The 23963-nt window shown below is 45.8% G+C and overlaps 1 protein-coding gene across 6 annotated transcripts in view; it reads right to left on the bottom strand.

Moving 5' to 3' along the window:
- Positions 1 to 23963, bottom strand: part of SFMBT2 (Scm like with four mbt domains 2) — a 221219-nt gene that overhangs the window by 78655 nt on the left and 118601 nt on the right. For all 6 annotated transcript variants that reach the window (XM_032425929.1, XM_032425927.1, XM_032425924.1 and 3 more), the window contains exons 8-9: positions 6019 to 6120; positions 1822 to 1969 (exon numbers count right to left, since the gene is read on the bottom strand). In XM_032425929.1, the coding sequence (XP_032281820.1) occupies positions 1822 to 1969; positions 6019 to 6120 (250 nt within the window). The remainder of the gene's footprint in view (positions 1 to 1821; positions 1970 to 6018; positions 6121 to 23963) is intronic.

Genomic DNA, 23963 nt, shown 5'->3' on the forward strand with positions numbered 1-23963 from the left:
AGTTCATAAAAAAATATTAAAAAAACCTAGAGACATTTGGTAAACATTTTGGTAAACCAAAAATCTGGTAAATATTTAACCGCTGCCTAATGGAATAATCAAGCAGCGTATATGCATATACGAATATTTTCCCCCTTTTTTCACCCAACTGATTTTTTTCTTTAAATTCTTAAAGGGATCTTATTACTACTTAGGACTTTAGAAAGTGCAACCACGCAGCATTTCAGGTATCTAGAAGAAGTCTTTCTTCAATGACGTGGACCCATCCGTACAAATGCTCTGATTACACAAGTCAGCAGGAAGTAGAGATGGTCCATGGGACTTTCAAACTCAGCAAGTGACCTGCTATTAAATTCTGCAGCAGAAAAAGACTTCCCTGATCTGCTACCACAAGATGGTTCAGAATAAAAAACCTGTAGGACCAACAGGATTAAAAAGATACCTAGACTCACGTCATTGTTTGACCCTGCAGAGCACCTGCAGAATCCCGCAGGTGTCCCATTTGACAGTCTTGAGGACTGAAGTGCGATCTGGCCAGAGTCACCTGTGAGGACCAGCACGATGCCACACAGAATCAGGATGCTGACCCCCTCGCTATTACTTACCATCCATGTGATGTGGCCTTGGGCCGGTCACAGAAGCTCTCTGCGACTAAGTCCCATCCCAGGGCCATGCTCATTTTGAGGATGAAATGAGTCGGGCATATTCAACAGGGCAAACAGTGGTCTCTAAAAGTTCACCACATTGTAACAAGACCACGTTCTGCCACCACAGCCCTCTAATGAGAAGGATCAATGGCAGAGGTGGCAACACTCAGCAGGTGTCTCCCCAGTGGGGATGACCGTGGAGGACAGGGGGAGGGAGCCCAGTGGAGCTCGGGACAGACAAGTGAGGCAGGAGCAGCATGATGAAAGGCTGCTTCTGGACCCTAACGTGCGGGCGTTAACCTCCCAGCACGGTGAACACTACCCATAATCCAGTCCCTGGTGAGCTGGAAAGGTCAGCACAGAACCCCTGTATTATTTGTGGGTCGCTGTTAAAATCCTGCTGTAAGGTTTATTCTTCTAGGTCATCTCTTCCCATTTCATCTTCTATTATTCTATCATGCCCTCTGTTTTCCTTCCCACCCCCTCTCCTTCCATCTGGCTGCTCTCTTCCCTGCATGAACATCACAACTGTCAGGGACAGCAAACCACGTTACAGAACCACAAGCGCAGTTCTTACCAACAAGAATGCGGTACATGGTCCCAATTTGAAATTATGTGCAACACGGCTCCACACTGAATTATTTTAATGTGTTAGTGCATCAAATTGTTGGCTATCAGAGCGTGACCAAGCTCTGGGGAAAATTTAAATTATTGGAAATAAAAATGGAAAGAAATGCTTCTTCCGTGGAGCCCAACGCGGGGCTCAAACTCACAACCCTGAGATCAAGACCTGAGCTGAGATGGAGCCGGATGTTCAAACAACTGAACCACCCAGGCACCCCTTGTTGCATTTTTAAAGCCACTTCTCAGACACGTTTAAGTGTTGAGCGCTGATCACCTAGCAATGTTGTGCCCTCTGTCAGCACACACGATGACCAACAGGGAACTGGGGTGGACAGAAGTGGACGTCTGGAGAAGCCCAAAGTCACGCACCTCACCAGGGGAGGGAGCTGGGATAGACTCGTGTGTCAAGCCACCTGCCAGACACACCTCTCCCACGATGCTGAAGTCGTTTACAACCTAAACTTCTCGAGATTAACAAAGGCACACTTCAGTGACAGTAGGACGCCCTCCTGAACCACCCAAACCCTGCCCATTTTCACAGAATACGAACCTTTGGGAGGGGTGAGATTGACTCCGTTTTTAAGGCACCACTGTACTGGTAAAATCCCCAAAGAATCTGCATGGCACAGCATTGAGAGTCTACTAGGTTCTGGTCTTAGGTCGTCAATAGTCACTTGAAAAAAATGATTGTTAAAAACCTGAAAGAAAAAACAAACCACAGAGCCGAGGGTTAATTCCGTGGGATTTTCATGTGAAGCTAGTATGAAATGCTAGCAAGCTTCCAAAGGCAATAAATACATTTCATCAAAATGATTTCAGCACAAACCAGCACCTCGATGTATATTACTAAATTAATCCAGTTGCTAATCAGTTAAGAGTTGATCACTCCGATCATTTTAATGGAAAGAGAAGCGAATGAGTAGGACACATATAAAACAGAGAAGGAAACAACATGGGTGACTTTAGAGAAGTCAACCGACAGTCAGGGCTGGAAGAAAACCAGACTTATGCAGGAAGACAAAGCCAGGCCTACAGCAACGCCAAGATGGGCCCTGGAACGTCAGCGGTTTCTCCTTGTCCACAGCAGGGACCCATAAGCTCACACCAGATCACTCAAGAAGCTCCACCAGCTGGCTTGGGGACTTCTGGCTTCATCCGGCCTCCCCGCCCTGCAATGACCCCAGGCTCCAGCCCAAGAAGAATCACCCCCAGGCACATCCCTGCATCCTCCCAGCCTCAACACCCACTGTGCTGAAGCTCTTTCAAAACACAGTGCATTTTTCAAGGTGCATCCTGAAAGTCAGTGCTGCTGGAACATTTCCCTGACCACTCCGGTTCGAGTGTAGGGTCCCTGCTCTGTGCCCCCAAAGCTTCACCCCTGCACCTCTGTCCTGAAAGTCCTCATTCCTTCCTGGGGGCTGATCCCAAATCGGTCTCCCCCAACAGATCCTCTGAGGGCAGTCTCCTCTTTGTTACTCATCAGGGTGTTCCCACAATGCACAGAAAATGCTTTGTACACAGGAACTGCACACACAGCCACTGCATGTAGGGAAAAAGAAAACATCAGTGAAGAACTAGGAACAAGGAAGAGCAGAAAGCAAAACCGAGATGGACCCAGCACTTTAAAGCATGATGGTGTTAAAGAACCTAGTATGTGAAACAGGCCAGGGAGAAAGGCATCACTTTACGAGCTCGACAGACATAAACCAGTCTTGCTTAGGAAACCCTAACACTTACTAAAGCTCTGACTCCTGGCTGCTTCATTTCCAAAGTATCTTCTGAAAGCAGTCTAATTAAAAGCAAAGCAGTAGAGTGCACTCACTTCTGTTCTTCTCCATGCTAATTCCGGTAAACGGCTATTGTTGCGCTGCCTGAGGTCTGCCTTTGAAAGTAGACTTTACAGAGCAAAAGACCAAACCTCACCTTCCCAGAGAGATCTTCCCTGCAGCCTGATTTAAAACCACATCCCGCACTCTGGCCTTCCACCCTCCGCTCGTCCCTTCCCTGCTGTGTCTTTCTCCTTAGCGTTGAACACGTAACATTCTATATGGATTTACTGACTTTGTTTGTCTCCGCCACCCCATTAAAATATAAGCTTTATAAAAGCAGGGACTTTTGTCTACATTCCCAGTGTCCAGAATAGTGCTTAAAAATGCCAATGGGATGGGATGGAGTCTCATATGTGCGTGCACGGGGCACACACACACACACACACACAGATGTATATTAAAAGTGCGGGATTCTGGTGGCTGAATCTCTTAGCACCACTGGACCCTGTAAGGATGTGCACTAAGGAATCTCTAAAACCTATTAAAATGCACATTCGTGTGTACGTACTTCAGAAAATAGGTAAATCAGTTTCTTCAAATCCATCAGAGTTATGGTTCACGTGTCCAGAAACACTGATCGGGTCTAGAACCTGCAGGTCTCAGAAGTAAAACCTAGAGCAGGTAAGCAACCGGCCCAAGACTATGTGGCTCAGAGCTAGCCATGAAAGAAACAGAACCAAGACTGTTTATCTAAACAATACATAGATTTCACATACACAGATAGGTCATCATCATCAACATCTGTCAGTACCATACTGTTCTGGACCACCAAAAACAATCTATCATCTCACTGTATGGCTAAAGGCTGGGCATTTCCTCCAGGATCTGTGACACAGTTAACTGCTTTCCTGTCTATTGGCTTTAATGTTATTTATTTATTCCTTCAACAGGTGTGCCATGAAGAAAAGCCTCGAGGAAAATGAAAATGAAAATTTCATCATGATGAGTAGTAACAGTGCAACGTTATATTCTCAAACATAATATTCTAAAACCTTTTCCAATGTTAGGAGGAATGTGTTTAATTATAAATACCGACTACATTAGGAATATCCTGATATTTCACTCTACATAGGGAGTCTTGAACCTGGGGACATGCCCATCTACGTGCTAAGAGGCCAAAGCCCACATTTCAATCCATGTGTTCTACAACAGAAGGCCAATAGGAGAAGAAAAAGGGATGCATGCAGAACTGAAAGACTGAGTGTGTTATCTTTGGTAAAAAGGGTAAGAAAAACTAAAATGAAAAAGAAAAAGTGTACCTTAAAAAAAAAATCAGAGAAAATATCCTCCCTGGCCCCAACCCCAAGAAGATTTATTTAGAGATAAAATTATTTATCAGGAAACCAAACTACTGTTACTGGAAATCTATCCAACAAGACAAGGATATTTGGGCTGAACCTAACCATAAGTAGCATGCCACATTCTAACATGATCGATTACAATTATTTACAGGCATGGAAGTGTGAGTTCACTACTGACAGGACTCAGCACGTCTGCACCTGTTTCCTTTACTGTAAAAACACCAGGCGAAGCTGACACTTAGCCTCTTAGAAAGAGGACAGGGTAATATGCATCCAGGTAAACCGGCAGCTGACTTCACCGTATCGGCTGCTGCTGGAACAAAGGGAAATCCTGGCCAGGCTTCCGCAAGATACCACTCATCAGTTCTGGGAAAATGTGCACCTACCAGAATACACATTCAAGAACCCCAAAGGTCAATTTAAATAAAAAGGCTTTAATGCACGGTGTATGACTGTGAGGGCATAAATTGCAACCCCAAAAACCACACTGCAAAGCCTAAGTCAGTATTTTTCTCGGGCGGGCAGTTATTCTTTACATAAATTACTGTAAGCGTTACATAAAAGTAATTTATGTTCTAAAGAAAAAATATTTGGAAAAGAAAGAAAAAGGCATTCCATGATTATAACCATTTTCCATACTCTGAAATACATTATCACCACTGTATTTCTCAATTTTACCAAATCATGAATTTAAAAAAGAGCATACAAAATGACTCTAAGACACTCATCACTGTGTTAACAAATCCAGTCTTCCTTGGTAAAAGAAATTAAAATGGAATTGACTTCTGGACCGTTAATTAAGTTCCCTCACAAAAGGCCATTAACTAAAACACACACTGGGTAAGAATGCTGGGTTTCTCGCTTTCCCCCGCCACCTGTTAGAGGACACTTAAGGTGGAAACGCGTACTCCATGACTTCCACAGGTGACTTCCGTGAGATTATCTGCACGGCCAAGGGAAATTACAATCTGAAAGACCATCAGCCCGTCGTAAAAATAACTTCACGTTCAAAGGTAATTTCATTTCAAATCTGCGAAACAGAGAGGCAGGCTCTTCCTTTAGTGAAGGAAAAGCCGGTGGCAAAAAGGAAGCGGACGTGGGGACAGACACTGGAGAAGGGTCCCTGGCCGGCATTTCCCGAATGCAAGTCGATCACACCAAGGACTGTCAGTGGACGAGAACCAAGTTACTACTGCAATGATTACCGTGTGCAACTGCCGAGCAGTTCGTGCTACGAGAATGGGAACAAATAGACGCGTGGATATGACCCTGGCCAACCACAGAAGGTGGCACATATTCGTGGCCGAGTTCACTGCTGTAAACTCAGCTGCGCACCTGCACCTCCTTCCAGGTCACTCAGGGACACCCTCATCGACAGTCCTGTCCGTGTTGTATTAACCCCAATCTCTGCTGCAACAGGAGGCACGTGACCGGCCTGGCCCTGTGTGACCAGTGACAAAAGGGCCACTTAGGACAGGACGGCCAGGGGAGAAGGTGCTCCCCGGCTGGTGTGCTGTCCTGTTCACTGCACTGTGGCCTGCCCCTGCACCAGCACTTTCCATCTGGCCCACTGTGAGCAGATCGGCGGGAGGCGGAGAGCAAGGGAGGGAAGCTCACCTTGGTCACTGATGCAGGACAGATATGAAACGGCTCGCTCAAATTCACTGTTTCTAGCTTCATCCCAACTGTGAAGAAATGGCTTCGCAGATCTGCATGATCCTGCGGGGGGAAAAGGACAGAGACGCTGAAAGCTGATGGTATTGTAAATTAACTCGGGCGCTGTCTGGACGCTCTCCTTAAATATTTTATTGGGTAACTAAAGTCGGATTGAAATAATTAACCCTCGCCGTTTCAAATTTCTCATTATTACACGATACTGCGGATTTAATTATTTTCTGCGGGCTAAATTGCTTTTCCGAGGGAAGGACACAAGGCTTTGTGGCCCACGCTTAAATTTACACTAAGCAAAAAAATTCACGTTGCCCTGCTTTGATCTTCCTAGGTGCTCTAACAGAACCACGCAGAATAATGGAGGCAATCAGTCATCTGCAATACACAGCAGGCGCATCTTCAGGAAACGTGGCCTCTTGCTCCTGGAGCTACTTCGCAGGGCTTCGGGGAGACCCTGTGGCTGACACCGCTCGTCCCTGTCTCCTCGCCCAAGAGCATACAGCTTATCAGGTACTGGTGGTAAGCCGCCGATCCTGGGAATGCGTGCATATAAAGGTCCAACACAGCCCTGCACACGATCACAACCCGACTCCTGCTCAATAAAGATGAGCAACACCCCCAGTTTAATAGGCGTCTGGCAGTTTTATAACCCACTCACAGGAACCTTATGTGTGCAAGACAGAGCCTTCCTGCCTTCCCAAGAAAACAAATTTCAATATCCACTTTCCCTGTCCAGCAATAGATGAGGCTGGCTGGACTCCGGATACCAGGATTTATTTTGCTGAGATGGAGGTCATCTCATAACTCACCGCCTGGATAAAAGCTAGTGGATAAATAAACGTATTTGCAGCCCGTCCCTGAGGGCCTAACAGCTGCAAATATATCCTGCAATTTCTAAATACATCAATTGGCCGGGAAGTACACAAATACCGAGGGACCTGTTACTTTCTTTTATCTGCAAATCTAAAGTGGATGTTTAATTAATTCAGGGATGTCATTCCACACGCGACTCAGGATCGTCGCGTGGAGTCCCGTGGGGCTGGGACTACTCCCCTCGCAAAAGCTGGTTGGTGCAGTTGGTGGAGCACAGGAGACCACAGAAGACCTGCTTACAACACTCCCCATCACTCCACTGTGTCACCAAAGAAGGTGCAGACTCGCAATAAATGCTGGGTCTGGCCAAAGCCAACGGCGCCGCATCCGGGGGCGGGGTGAGGGGGTGACCGACGAGAAGGGATGTGTTCAGTGTGCGACATATGACAAAAACTCATGGACAGGGCTAGCCCGTTCTCGACCTTTACAAATTCCTTAAGAACTTAACAACCGGCACTTGACAAAAATCAAATGCATATGAGGCAAAACACAAGGAAATATTCTTAAGTGCAGGAGATGATTTTATTGTTTCATACTGGTAATACAGCAGGGTTTTTTTTAAGATTTTATTTATTTATTTGAAAAGGAGCTAGTGAGCAGGAGCGGGGTGGGGGGGGCAGAGGGAGAGGCACACTCCCCACTGAGCAGGGAGCCTGACGCTGGGCTTGATCCCAGGACCCCGATCAGAACCCGACTCCTGCTCAATAAAGATGAGCAACACCCCCAGTTTAACAGGCGTCTGGCGTCGGGTCAGATCATGACCCGAGCCGAAGGCAGACGCTTCACCGGCTGAGCCACCCAGGTGCCCCTATAGCGTTTATTTTTAACAGTGGCTGGGAAGCTGGCTCAGAAAAAAAAAAAAAAATCAAAGAAACAGTACAGAGAGTTAATGCATATTAACACACATCAACCACAGTGCCAAGGCAGGACCAGAAACCACCGGGGGATGAGACAAAAGCGGTAAACTTGAACCGAAAAGCACAAGCTGATACCTGAATGAAAAGATTAAATGTCACAGTTCCTGTCAGACTTCAACACCCCCCCATCTCACCATCTGTGGGAACTGAGGCACATTAGTGGGTTGTGCAAATACTTTTCCCCTTTAAAGTACAAGAAACCTTTCCCCTTCTGAAAGAAGGAATTACTCCCAAATCGTAATATAACATACACTTTGCCTGAATATACTTAACAGGGTGAAGCAGTCATCATTCTCCTGCTTGACAAGACAGAAATGTCCTCAGGTACAAAGGACGCATGTGTAACTCCAGCTGAGCCTTGAACAACGCGGCGGTTAGGGGCGCCAACCTCCCGCACAGTTGAGAATCTGCACATAACTTTCGACTCCCCGAAGTTATGAGCCTACTTCTGACCAGAAAAGCCTTACCGACCCCATAAACAGTCGATTAACACATATTTTGTATGTTGTCTGTATGATATACGGTATTCTTCCAATAAAGTACGCTAGAGAAAATGTTAGTAAGAAAATCATGGAGAGAACCCATTTCTAGCACTCGACTGTATCTATCAAAAAAATCTGCGTTTAAGTGGAGTTCAAATCCACACGGTTGAAGGGTCAACTGTATAATAAATGGCCCAGACGAAGGGAAGGTTTTCCCAAAAGTTCTGCTTCTCTCTGCTATCAGATGTCCCTCCTTGCTGCCGTGTTCCCTCTCATTACTCACAGCGACAAGGCTAAACATTCTCGAGATGTGGCTCACCAATAATAGGAACTGTGTAACTTCTGGCTGCCTCAGCCCCTGGCGCTCTCCTTGCAATTCGATCCATCACCTGGCTTTGTTTCTCCTTTCTATTTCTGCCGTCTGCCATTCCTGACCACATTCTGGGCTTCTGGTCTACCCACTGGTCTTCAGCCCCTCTTGATTTCAGCTCTGTGCCCACTCTTTGCCCCAGATACTTCTGTTCCTACCTTTGCACTGAGCAGAGCCAGCCTTCCAAGTAGGGCTGACACAGGGCTGCCAGACCCTCTCTACATCCCAGGATCTCAGTTTGACCTTGACCACTGACTTGAAGTCCTTAGCCATCTTTACACCCCTCCTGGATATATGCTCCAAGCCCTAACCAGATTTCTCCATCACTGATTCCAGTGTTGTGTTGAAAACTCTACGGCACCAGGAACCCTACCCTACTCGATGTCCCCTAACAGCTGCCTTATTTTATTCACAGTTGTCGGGTGGGACCAGGCACTGGCTGTTTTCCTTAGAAATAAAGCATCGAGGCTTAGGGGCAAATATTTGCTCCTCAGATAACCTCCTTCCAGAGCTGCAGCTAGTGTTGTGTTTATCATTAACGATTTCAGTGTATTCTGCATCAAACTCTATCTCCAGGTAAAGAGGGGATCATTTCATGCAGAAATCATATTTTCTTCCCTCTTTCCTGGAGTGGTCATGTGCTTGTCTGTCAACTACCGAGTATCTCTCTCTGTCTGCTCATCCAAAAAATATACCATTCACATCAAAATCATACAAGGCCATATGTGAGATGAAAATAAAATATTAATGACATCAATATTTTTAAAAAATTAAAATGGTGTTAACAGTATTTTATCTCAATGACATTAAAATATTTTAAGCAAGTGAGGGGTGCCTGGGTGGCTCACTTGGTGAAGTGTCTGCCTTCAGCTCAACTCATGATCCCGGGGTCCTGGGATTGAGCCCCGTGTCGGGCTCCCTGCTCAGTGGGGAGCCTGCTTCTCCCTCTGCCTCTGCCCCTCCCCCCTGCTCCTGTATACTCTTTCTCTCTCTCTCAAATAAATAAAATCTTTAAAAAAATAAAATAAAATATTTTTAAGCAATTTAAGACTAATGCTCAGTGACCAAAGGTTTACAAACGAGTCTTCTCGTTGTCAATCACCGCTCGGATTTCCTACATCTTAAACTACTTCTACTAGCTTTCAATTACTTGCAAGCACACAGACCTCTGACTTGCAGAAATGCATCTGTTTTTGTTCCAAACTATGTGAAAATTCTTCAACCGTATCGTTTAATAAATGGAAAAAGGAAGCCAGACATTATGAGAAGTAGCTGCATCTAAACGTAGGCGTTTATATCCTGGTCTCAAATAATCCACATCCATGCAGAAAAGCCTCTTAAACGCGAACTCTCCATTTCAGAGACAAGCCCAGCAACTATGCAATGCGTTCCTGCATCCCCAGCCCCACCTTCCACGTTCTCAAAGTCACTGTTTAATAAGTAAATTAAAAAAAAAAAAAGAACGATCCTTCAATGACTACCCGCGTCAAAGGCAAGTCAACACAACGAAAACTTCTAAAATCTAGGAGCAAAGACATATGAGGATCATGAGTTTGATTATGACTGTGCATCTACCGCTCTAAAGCTTCTGTCCTTCATGAGTGATGAGGTCAGAAACTTTGTACTACAAGAGGCAGAACAGTATCTGCTCAGGGGGCTGGCCCCTGAAACCTCCAGCCAGCCCCTGGAGACCCTGAAACAAACAGGACAGGGAGTCGCATGTTCGGTGCCGTATTTCCCAGGCAGGCCCGAACTCTCTCGTGTGTGTTCCCCGCTCATCCTATTAAGACCCTGACATGTATTTACTGAAGTAAGCTGAAGAAATGTCCAAAACTAGACCATTTCTTGATATTCGTTCCAATTCCATAGTCTATGGTTCACTCAACAAGCATGTTAAATACCACCAAGGTACCACACACACACAGAGTACTACATGATGCAGAGGACACACACACAACACACACACATACACAAAACACACACACATACACACAACACATACACAGAGTACTACATGATGCAGAGGACACACACACAACACACACACAAAACACACACATACAACACATACATATACACACACATGCAAACACACACATACATACAACACACACATAACACACAACATAACACACAACACACACAAGACACACACACACACACAAAACACACAAATGACATTATCAGAGGGGGAAGGAAAAAGACAAAGAACAGCTATTAAAGATCCAGCCTTGGAAGAAATTCCAGAAGGAAGATTTTTACTGCAACATATAAAAATCATTACTACCATGATGATGGCGACCTGAGGACTTACAGGAGTGAATCTTAATTTGGAACAGGAAAGCACATGACTTGGAAGGGTGAAGAAAAGATTATGGGAAAGTGGCTTGGTAAATTTAGCCTTAAAATACTGGATTTAGGCATCTAAGTCACATCCAAAAAGGCAAAGGGAGTCATTGACACGCCTAAAAGATGGAGTTTTTTATGATAATTAAAGAATTCAATGCCTGTAAATTTCCAAATAAGACAATTCACAGACCTTCTGAGCTCTGTGTGTGTGTGTGTGTGTGTATAAGTACATCCATATTCATGTACAAGAAAAGGTACAGATACTCTCATTGAAAAACAAATTTAATCGCCCCAGACCATTTGCTTTGGGCTGTTAATGCAGTGAGAGTACATGCATTCATTTACGCAAACACCAGCTAATCATTCTCGATGTTAAAAAAGAGAGTTCCTGGCCCCTGAAGACGATTCACAAAACTGATTATCTACTGAGAGATAATAGAAAATTCACTGTGGTCTGAAAGATGCATTCTGGCCTTTGCAAAGCTCTAGAGAATCATTCACACCTCACAATTATTGGATCAAGAACGATGTTATTCCTGAAATCAGGAGGGATTACTAAATCCTCAGTACATTCACAAATATGCCTGTCACATTCAAGAAATACTGTTTATTTAAATGTACTGAGGTCCAGTTAAATTGCTTACAGAAAAACTTTCGTTTAAGAAACGCGGGCAATGTCATTCCCATCTACACTCATCGCTACACATTTTATTCTTGCCCTAAAGTAGTTTTATATTGATCAGAAGTAAAATGCCATTCATTTTATTGGAGGACTGTCTTACCAGCCTACCTTAACAATCGCTCTTCAGGGAACCTTATTTTCAGCGGAATGACAATGTAAAAGAGATTATGTATACATCAACTTCTGTTCTCCATCAGCTTTATTCTCTCCAGAACCCAGGAGGAGCTCCTGCCCTCCCCCACTACCATTCAGGCACTCTGCACTGAGAATAACCTGGGTTAGCACATGATATCAAGCAGAGAAACAGTAACAACACAGCATATTGTAAATAAGCACCTGTGAGCACTTTCTTGTATTACCGTTTTCTCCTGACAACAGACTACGGGGGAGCATCCATCCTACAGTAAGAAAATTAAGACACAGAGAGGTTAAGTTATCTAAGCAAGGACACAGAGCTCACCAGAGAAGCCAGATTCAAATCCAAGTGGTCTATGTCCATGATTAGCTTCAGGTTATAGACCGGACTGGCAGGTAAAGGCCAAAAAAGGGATCTTTTATTTATTATTGCTAATTAGTAAACAAATAAACAAACCTTTTGTAGCCTATGGGCTCCTAAAATTTTGTTTCAAAGACAGATATTGCCAGGTTAAAAAGTAACAGCTACTGATACTGATCATTTACTTGACCTCCAATTTTTGCTGTTAATTCATAATACTTTTTCAGTGGCTTATGAAAAACAGTGTGTCAGAGAATTGTGACACTAAAAATTAGCCCCAAGATGTTCATATACAATCAGTCTTCAGCAAAAATTAACAAGCGATTTTTACTAACTGCTCTCGTGTATTCTTTAAGCAATGAAAATTTCAGAACTGTGTGCAGCAAAATGCCTATGGTGCCTTTTAAGCAAGCTATCCTTCGTTGATACCCATCTTCTCACATTATCAATGTTAACCTAGACAGGTTAATCTGATAAACGTGGTTAGTCTAGTCAATGTTCCCGGCTGCAAAGTGCACACGAATCTCAACCCTTCAGTAGTATTTTAAATACCACATGTTAAGCATTAATCTACACGGAATGAAGAGCAAGCGGATGATGCAGCTCCTAACACTGAGAAGCTTGAAATTTAGTTAGAAAATGACGAAGGAGGGATAAATACGAAGTGGCATGCTGGAAAAAGAAGAGCGGACAAACCACAGTGTCTTCAGCTGTTTGGCTTTTCAGCTCGGGCTGAGGTGTTATTTTATTTCACCCAGGATGCAGAGGTCAAGGAGATCGGACAACCTCAGGGCATTCCCCCCTGGTGCAGGGGTCCATGCTGGTCCCCCACAGCTCCCAACATCAGCCTCTGCTGCGGTCCCTGCTTTGGAAGGGACTGTCATGCCTGGAAAAGGTGATGGCTCCTTCTGGAAGAATCAAACACAGCTACTGAAGAAACACCACTGCAGAGAGCGGTCTTCATATTAGTCGTGAGTAAGCACCACCCCAAACTTCTCTGGCAGACTTGATAAAGCTTCAGGGTGAGCAGCAGAGTTCTTTATCAAATAGACAAACGACTGTGAGTATTAATCCACAGGAGGAAATGAAGCATGTGCCCAGCAGGACACAGGAGAAAGAAGAGACAAGAAAGATGGAACGTTCCATCGTTTTCGGTGCCCCTCATCAGCCACATTCCTCCTTGAACATGACTCATCTCTCTGCATTTATTTTAGGGGCTTGAAGAGCTGCAGGTTATGCCCTCAAAATTTCCTTGTGGCTATCACAGACTCCTAAAATAGCTGATGCTTCTTGCTACCCATGCTTCCCTAGAGAAATACACCTCACGTGATAGAACAATATGAAGAATGGGGCCCCGGAGAGAATGAGTTCAAACTAATTAACACAATACAATTAAAATGCACTTGGTGAGGATTTCAATGTAAGAAAAGCAGTTGCGTACCTCCTTGTGTGGAAACCAGACTCCTAACCCAAGCTCCACAATCAAATGCTACAGGAGATTTTCCAGAGGGGGCAATATGAGCCTCGGTCTTTAATTCTTTGGTTTCTCCTTTTTGCTTATGTTGATATGAAATAAAATGGGCAAAAAATAGATATGCAATTTGCCCCCCCCACGCACACATTTTTTTTAAGCACCAAAATCTCTCTCTTTTTTTTTAAGAAGGCTCCATGCTGAGCTCGAACTCACCACCCTGAGATTGAGACCTGAGCTGCGATCAAGAGTCGGACGCTTAACTGACTGAGCTACCCAGGCTCCCCGAGCACCCAAATCTCTCAGTGTATCAACAAAAATACTGCACAGTGTAGTTTTATTCAGTTCCAAAATGGCAGTTTTTTGGTCCACAGGGTACTCAGATGTTGCACATGCATCTTTTCAAAGGCCCCAATTAATTTATATAATTTCTAAGAATAGGCTTCAGTGAAGTCAAAGGAAGGTTTTAATTAGCATTACATTCAAATTGATATATAATGAACTACGCTTTAATGCTTTTACTCATATCAGCACGATATGTCATGCAAAAAAAAAAAAAGATCCAGTGCAATTTATCATATTGTTCCTCTTTTTGTTTTACCAGAGATCTAGTGCTCATATGTTCACTAGAAAATTACTCTCATTACCTTAGTTTCATCTAAAAATGGACATTAGGATGCCAGCATTTATTAAATCAATAGCATTATTACATTTTAACTCCACTGCACTGAATTAAATTTATCCAATGAAATATTTATAACGAAAACGTAATAAAAAATCTGTACGCTGAACACTAATCAGCACTTCCATTCTTTACTTACAGCTGTAAATAGTAGTTTTATCTACTAGTCATGCAGTAAATCAAGTTAAAAAATAGTAAGGAGAAGATGTATTACTACATACTTCAACCTGAACCACAAGATTTATAACAGTTAACTAGAGTAGACCTATTTCACAGTAAGTCCAAAAACTGGTACACTAGGTTTAAAAAAAAGAAGGAAAAAAAAAAAAAAAGCAGAGCACCGAGAATGCCTTTCATTATTAACATTTAGCACCATAAAAGCATTTGTAAGTGGCAAGAAATTCAACCTTACTTACAGCAGCACTAGGGGAAAAACCACGGCTGAGTTGGTGTGATTACATTCCCACACTTATTTCATCCTCTCCCTCTGATAAAACCAGGGCATCTCTTCCCGTTTCCACAGCAACGCTCGGGGTGGGGGCGGGGCGGGGGGGGGGGGGGGGGGGGGGCTAAGCGCCCTGGGCGGGGGAAGAGCATGGTGGCCGCTCTGGGGCGGGGGGGAGCCCAAGCTTCACAGACCAGTGATGGAACGCGGCTGACATACTGTTGGGTGCCCCTTCTGCTGACAGCCCCAAATGCAACCCAACGGCTGTCTTGCAAATTATGACCATGGCCCTGAACGGTCCCCACTGGGGTGGACACCACCCTTCAGAGATAGAAAGAAGAGCGGGTAATGAGCACAACTCTTCGACAAAGCAGGCTGATTTTGTGCTCCGGCCTTTCCAGACACGGGCAGAAGCGACTGTAGCCCAGAGAGCGTACGCGCCTCTGAACAGTGTTCTGACACGGGGGGAGGATCCCACAGTTTTAAGCGTCAACTGCCAGGCAGCCTGGCACGGACCTAATAACGGTTAAAAGTCTCCAGTGCCCTCCTCACATCCTGGCTGTCGTCCACTGCTACCGGTCCACCTGTTTCCGGGGGAGGAAGGGGTCTTTCTCTGGACTAAGGCTTCTCCACCTTGGCGCTGTTGGCATTTGGGGGCCCGATAATGCTTTGCTGGGGGCGTGGTCCTGAGCACTACGGGATGGTCAGCTACATCTCTGGCCTCCACCCTCGAGGCACCAGCAGCCGGCTCCCAGGTGTGGCCATCACACCCCCTCCAGACGCTGTCACACGCCCCCTGGCGGGCAAATCCTCTCCAGCCGAGGACCACCCATTCAGACCCGGTCAAGAGGGAAGGCGGTCTCGCTGAGGGGACACCTGCACGCGTGAGCTCCTCCCTCTTCACATTCGATGAGCCCCCTTGGTTCTCTTTGCCTCTGTCTCCAACATTTAGTCAACCTGGAAGCTGTCCAGTCTCTTGGTCTGATGAGCCCTGCAGACCATCCCTTTTATTTCTGACTTACTAGATGCTGTCCCAACAAGGCCTGGAAATCCTGACTGGGCACCTGGGCCAGTCTACACTGCAGATTCAGTGTTGTTACTTACCCTCCCAAGGCCACCGCTCTGCACACCTAATGTATGTCTTGAGGAGATGCTGTCATGGATGAAGGGAACAAACACCATATTCACAATACGGTGTTATGCCACAGAAACTCTGTGTAACACAATAATGATAAATGACTCAGGTACTTGTTAACCTGCCGGCCTCCCACCATGCAGCAACAGGTTTGTTATTTGTAAGGAGTAAACTCTCACTTCAAAGCTACAGACAAGCAGACCAGTCACCCAGTGGGTACTGTTCCCTGAGGCGAGCTTTACCCATTAGGCCACCTTGACATGGCCAGGCCAGAAAACCTTACTCGAACTGGCATATACCGTAAGGAAATCCGTTATGTCCCATAATACATTGTTCCACTCAAGGCTGCTGGTTAAGGGGCCGGCATCCACGCCATACACAGCCTGCGTTCATCCCATCCTTCTCCACACTCTGGGGGACTACCTCCCTCAGTTCAGCTCTCCCCAGGGCCTGGAGATGGCTGCAGAGTCCCAGGATCCTCAGCCAGATGGGATAAAGCACAGAGGAAGGAGAGAGAGCCGCCTCTTCTGAAAACAAGGTCACCTATGGTAGAAACCATGCAACTGGCTTTCTCAGATACTGTTGACCCAAACTGGTCATAGGCCTCTTCCCAAGCTAATTGTGGTCCAGGAAAATGGGGCCCCTATTACTGGCCCACACCAGTGATTCTACTTCTACATGGAGTATGGGCATTTGAAATAAATGGGGGCATTTGTTAATTATGACAATAAAGAATCATCCTGCCCTAAAAGCCCACAGAGCCTCTGTCATGTCCTCTGTGATGGAACAAGGAGGGGTCACTCAGTATATTCCAGCTGACATGATACTTTGATAGGCAAATACTTTATCCTCTCAGGATTTATTTTCTCATCCTTTGTTGCAATAATACTCATTGGGCTCAGCTTTTAAATACCCTCATGTACTTCTAAAGACTGTTCAAAAGCAAAAGGAAAAAGATCTCGGCCCTGGGATTCAGATAGGTCTGTGTGTGTGTCCTGGATCCACCATGGGCTCCCGGCACAGGGTAGGATGGGGGCTCAACTTCTCTGAGCCTGGAGACTCCCCAAGCATCCAGGAAGACCAAGGACGCCTACTGTGTCGAGCCACTCTGTAGAAAATGTCACAGCACATGGAGAGGGCCTGGTGCCAATTCTCCCACCCTGTGGGGCTCAATAACCAGAACTCTCCCAAGGGAGCGTGACACTGGCTTTCGTGCAAAGCATCCCCAGCTTTACTTGCACTTTTTATCTTGTGCCTCTGTACCCCACCCTAATGGGTCTGAAAGGGTTTCTATATATTCCAGAGATACTCCAAAGGTGTGTGACTCATCACACAAGAACAAGGATTTGTAACACTTCCTAGCCTGGCCTGGCCTGGCTCACCTCCTCGCCTCCTCACAGACGCACCTGCAGCCTCTCAGAATCACTGGTAGCTCAGAAACAATTAAGGTCCAGTGAATGGACCAATTTGTACAAAATCACAACTGAAATAACTAAAGTTTCTGAACTCCTCTGCAGACTGGAGTTAAGTATGCATGCATGTAAGTAACTTTAGGAAAATCAAGATGCTAGGGGCAAGAATCAGTCCTGCTAGGACCTAGAAATCTCACCAGCAACCACACACAGGACATCCTGGTAAATATTAACAAGCTTTAAGTTGGATCTCTACTATTCTAAACTTACTTTCCTCTTCTTAAATGTTAAACACAACATTACATATTCATGTAAAAGTTTATCTGATTTGTTTATCCTTTTGGTTATACGTGGGACTGGAGACAATACTGGAGGCAGATTTTCATCTTACCCTTGACTTCATGCCATCAAGACAAGGTAACTCAGGAGGGATGGCTGTCCAAGCAAGTGAAGATTCCCATGCTTTCATTTATACCTACGATACACACAAACCCCCTCAGAGTGCCTTCCTCAAGGCAGGACGGAGCTTAGTGAAAGTTAGGGGTTCACGGCACAGAAGCATCGGTGTGCTGGGACCCTCGTTTTCTATTAGATCATAAACCCCTGAAGGAAAGGATTTAGACTCCTCTTTATGCCAATCTCCCTCCTTGAGATACTGCAATTTGCAAGTGCCTGTTTATAAAAGGCACATGGAGAATGGAAGCCCAACCTAACGGGGGCGCCTGGCTGGCTCATTCGGTTGAGCGTCTGCCTCTTGATTTCAGCTCAAGTCATGATCTCAGGGTCATGAGACCGAGCCCCATGTCAGGCTCTGCACTCAGCATGGAGCCTGCTCAAGAGTCTCTCCCTCTCCCTCCTCTGCCCTCCCCCCACTCACACGCTCTCTCTCAATAAATAAATGATCTTAAAAAAAAAAAGTCCAACCTAACCTACAAAGGATCTCTGTGTGTTTTTGGTGGAAAGAAAACTGCCTCTATACAATGTTATTGTGGCCCATGACCAAATCCTCCGTAGAACAAACAAGTAGAACCGCTTCTTAATTATTCTTACCGGTGGAGAGTGGCAAGGAAAATCCGAACAGATAAGAATACAACACGACAATCCCTTCCAAATGTTTCTGTCTTACAGATGCATGCCGTGCCCCGGCCCCACATCCCAACCCCGATTACACGGAGTCCAAGCTCATATTATCCTGCCTTCCCTGAAACCACAGTACCTGGCCGGAACCAGAATAATCAGTGGCAAACAGAAGCCATTTGGGAATGATAACTCCCGGAGCAGGTAACAGAAAGTTGACTCTATTCTTAAATTCTTCATGTTCAGAATTAAAAGCGAGGCGCTATCAGGCCGACTGCAGGCAGCCGTGTTGGGGCCCCTGCGCTCGCGCCATCATTAGAAGCCAACACCATGGATCCGGGATTTGCCATTTTTATATTTACATTTATTGCCTGACCAAACCTGCCCTCTCTTGCAGGTCTCCAAAGCTCATAAAAACGAGATGGCCCCCATCATCCTCTCTGCGTTATGGAATTCACGCGCCGCGGTTCATGAACCCGGAGCACACGAGGAACAGCCGTGAACTCCCTCCCTCTCTACACATCAGGAAGGACTGAACTTCTCTGCCATCTAGCACCCCGGAGAGGCTCTGCTTCAAAAACCTCTCCAAAGTCCTTAACGAACTGAGAATAGCTAAGGAGGGGCGCCGCACGCACCTTGCAGAGCCTGTGGCCTCATGCCCAGGTGTGCGGTGAGCCCAGAACGGGACAGGACCCCAGGGGGCGAGCCGTCCGTCGGATACCAAAATGACCCCTGTCTAAGACAGCCCTTCTTGAAAAAGAACATTTGGGTTTAACTTGATGAGACCATTTATTTGCTAAATTGTCTGGTATCAGACACTGCGCCATGCAGGACATGGAATGTAATGCCAAAGAAATGAAGTGTTGGCCCCACACAGGGGGCCGAAAGCAGATTCTGGGAGAATCTAAGTGTCCCACCTGAAGGCCAAACTTAGCCATGAGGGGATATTTGCTGTATTTAGTGGCGGAACAAGAGAAAAAGAAATCAGTCACCATAGAAACCACAACCTCACCATCCGTCCTCACTGAACAGCTCCCATGCTTTCCTACCCCTCTGGCTGTAGCAGATGGAATGAGAAAGAAAAGCTTTTCTCTCTTTGCCACGCTTCATCTTCTCTCTCCAGCCTTTCACCTAGGTCTCGATCCTCAAATACGGAAGAGGTTCCCTCCGACGGGTTAAATCTACAATCACACCGACAGGTACCTAATTCAAAGCTGAAGAAAGCTAAAGAAATCACGGGCTGGGGGATCGTCGGGGCAGTAGGAGCACTTTCTGAACACTCTTCACAGAGAAGACGTATGCGCTAGAATGTCTGCCTTTCTCTGTCCGTTTGCTTGTGTTGAAAAATAATACTACTAGTCATGGCTGCGTGCGGCATCTTCTTTGACCAATGAGCCTTCTCCCAGCGGCCCCTTCCTTTGGTTGGCTCAACGCTAACCTCTGGAGAGAGCAAGCTGCAATGAAGAAATCATGACTGGCACAGCTTGAGACAGGATCAAACGGCATCTAGCTTGTCTCTTGGCCATCGCGAAAGCCCTTTATGAACAGACTGCGAGGGCGCCCTTTAAGGCAAATCAGTTATGTATACATAGTCTGGGATCCTTTTAACAGATACTTCTGTCAAAGACGACAGACACCAAGAGACCTGGTGTTTTTTCCAAGTACTAGACCAAGTACTCTCTTCTGATCCTCTGTGAGTCTTGACGAAGGCTCCCAGTAACCTCCACATCAGCCACAGATATCTATCGAGAATTGGCAATAATGGGATGGATCGTGGCTAGAGTCTGGGCGTCCATATCCCATAGAAAACACATCTCTCCCTCAGTTTCCTATAAAAATGGAAATGATCTGAAATCATCAGCTGCCACACCCAAATCTCATCTACGCGGTTATGGTGCGTATCTAAGGAACGTGGATGAGACCCTGGGAAAGACAGGTCATACCGTGGAACACCAGATGCCCAGAAGGCAGAATGCAGTCACTCCGAGGTAGCTACCGAGGCCGATGGGACAGTAGGAGGCCATTCCTCAAGCTCCTGGTTATCTGCACGGATCTGTTTAATGAGTAAACGATACATTACACCCAGCACCTTACAATGCATGCCTGCAAACACCAAGAGAGGTAGTAAGGGCCGGACACTCTGAAAAGAAAACAAGCCCACACACAACCCTGGTGACTCTGATCGTCGTCAGCAAGATGCACACACTGACACAGCAACCTCACTAGCCATGGGATCTCATAGACACTGAGATGTTCCCTCGATTCCAACGCATCCCTAATATTCTTCTCAGTGCTCTCAGCTGTTTCCTCTCAGCCACAGACGGACACAGGTGGTCTGAGCTGGTCACGAAAACACCAGCTCCTCGGCCAATCCACCACAGCTCACTGTTCGGAGCCACTCACACGGGATTCGCCCCACCGACATGACACTGGCCACCTCAGAGTCTCCGTTCTTCAGAGTTGATTTTTGTACTTACTTCTTCACTAAAACCATTCAAGAATTTTTACTGCGTGCTTATAATGTGCCAGGCACCGTTCAGGGCCCTGGGGATGGAGCCACAATCTGCTTATTGGAAGCTTGTGCTCTAGCTGGGGGGGGGAACAGATCTGAGGCAGAAAAAGCCAATGAATACAGAATATGCATGGGGATCAGTGCTACAACAAGCACGATGATGGGGGGGGACAGACGATGGTGGAGAACGTTGCTTCTTATTTTAAGCAGAGACCTGAACACAGTGAGGGAGGATGCCATTCAGGCATCTGGGGTCATGTTCCAGGCAGACAGAGCATGACTGCAAAGGCCTGAGCAGGGGCAGCTCCGTGTTGGAGGGGCAGCAGTCTGCCAGAGGGTGGGGTGCCACCCGGGAAGGCCTCAGCCAGCGGACGGGCTCAGACAGAGAGCCCGCAGGGAGCAGGACCATGCCGGACCCGGGACAGCACGCCCTGAGCAGGAGGAGATGCCACCGGAGAGTTACAAGCAAAAGAGTGACAGGATCTGAATCTTGTTTGAAAAGAATCACTCTGGCCGCAGAGAAGCAATGATCAGCAGCCGGGGACAGAGTTCTGAAACTAACACAGCAGTCCAGGACAGAGGGATGGCAAGCTTGTCCTTGGGGCTGTGCTGATGGACCAAGAGGAGAGTGACTGAATTTGGGACAGTCCGTGACGGTAGAGCCGCCAGGCTTTGTCGATGGATGGAACAGAGATGTGCAGAAAAGGAATATGTACAGCAGGCCAGAGACCGCAATCCTTGGAAAGGGCCTGCTTGCGGGGTTAGCCCTGGGCTGCCATCTGGGAAGAGGGCTTGTAAACAGCACCCTACACTGATAAAAAGCTCCCCCTACCTAGAAGAGTGGCCCGCTGTGCCAAGATTGTTTGTACAAACAATATGATCTAAACTTCCTTCTGGAAGTCTAGGACTTGGACCCGTGCTAGGCAGAGGGTGCCTACGTGGCCAGCACCCAATAAAACCCCTGGGCCAGGCCTCTGATGAGCTCCCCTGGCAGACAGCAGTAAGCACATGTTGTCACAATGAAGAGTCGTCCCTGGGACACTCCGGAAGAGAGGACCCTTGGAGGCTTATACCAGAGTTTCCAGAGTGCACGCCATGCTGCTCTTCTTTCTGCTAATTTTGCTTTACAGCCTTTTGCTGTCACGGACGAACCATGACTGTCTCCTCATCTTCATCCTCTGAGTCCTGGCGGTCACTAACCCTGGGGTTGAGCTGGGGATGGGAAAGAGCCAGGCTTCGGGGACGACACCATGGTTCTGGGCTCGAGTCTCTGTGGCTTATACTTACTGCCACTCTTCCGCCAATCTCTAACAGCTTACTTGGAATTTCAAACACACTTGAGATTTTAAACTTTTTTTTTTTTTTCCAATGGAATGGAAGAAAAAATATTCGAGCAAGTTCACTTCTTTAAGGGATACAAATGGATAACGGGTTTTAGTGACATTTTAAGTAACATTCTTTCCTTGCAATTACAAGGTGTGGTCGCGAGTGAAGTGAGATGGAGTGTGCGCTTTCCCCGGGCTACACATCGGTATTCCCCTCAGGGAAAAATGCTTGGTTTCAATTAACTGGCAAACTGGGGACTCCAGCTTCTTACTTGTAGATCTCTTTGATGTATGTAGGAGTCGTCACTGAAATGTCCACAACTTAACACTGGCAGATGAGTGGAGTCAGAAATGTAGATTGCAGCTCATGAGAACTGCAGAGAATGAAAAGGAACTGTGATTAGAGAAGGTTTCTGAATGTCTGGCACATGGAATGTTAGGTTAATTGGAGCTACACTCTTATTTTCCCATGTCCCTCGGCCCCATTTGTAAGATTTAACTGAATTCCCCCAAATCCAGACATCAGATATTTAGTGCAACTGAAAACTGAAACAGAACAGAAATCGCTGGCCACTTTTCTTCTAGTCTCATCACTTGGACAGTAGGACTTGTCAACAATCAAATGATGGGTTGCAAAGGTTACCTAACAAGGAAAAAGGAAACCACAAGACGCCGTGCTGATGTGCACTGTGGTCACCTCTATAAACTTACCTTTCTTCATGGGTAAACGAGTAGTAATACATGGATTTTCTTAGCAAATATATTAGGTCCCTTAATAATGAGGCTGGTTTGCAGGAAAAAAAAAATTATTTTTCAATATAATGCATTTTTTTATTATCCCTTTCCCTTTGTTTGGTACCCATTTCATCAGTTCCTTGTCTTTCAAACTGTCTTTTGAAGATCCTCTGCATTTTCCAAATAAGGGAAATCAGAATTCCCACTAAAACATGGTACCCAAAAGCCATTCCAAGTGTTCTCTCAGATCAAGGGTAAATCACAGCAGGGATACTAATGATGAGCTTGTTTTTACAGCATCACTGTCCATATTCATGCGAGATGAGGAATTCTGTATGGTAACACTAGCGGACTGCGTTTATAGACATACACACACAGATACCAAACCACGTGTGTGAACATGTCCCCAGAGTGACAAACACCGCAGCATAATGAGATTCATTCCATCAAAATACCCATTTTATCCACAGTGTAAAAATAATTAAAAAAAGAACTGCTTTGAAATACTGCTCAACTCCAGCCACTAATATGCCATAGCTTTGACTTCTGTCTTTCAACAGTTGCATACTATGGCAATTTTCCATAACAACATGCATCGAGGAGGACTCATGACTGAATCCAAACATGTATAGCTTTTACCATAATGAAAATAATAGAAGTAAGTGTGCCTGCTGAGAAGCAGTGATGATCAAACAGTGATAACAGAGGGGGAAAAAAACCACGTAAGTTCTATTTTTGTACCCTGCAGAATACTGCTCACCAAAACCTACAAAAACTTGAGACAAAAAAAAAACTCTCGTTTTTATTAACATGAAGGGACTGTTAAGACAGTCTGAACCTCATCCCGTGCCCCCATGCAATTTCTCTGAGCTTAATTACTCCCGTGTAAGTAGGATAGCTCAGTACAGAGTACTATTCTATGATTTCT

The sequence above is a fragment of the Phoca vitulina genome, unplaced genomic scaffold, assembly GCF_004348235.1.
Source record: "Phoca vitulina isolate PV1807 unplaced genomic scaffold, GSC_HSeal_1.0 scaffold33, whole genome shotgun sequence".
Classification (NCBI taxonomy): Eukaryota; Metazoa; Chordata; class Mammalia; order Carnivora; family Phocidae; genus Phoca; species Phoca vitulina.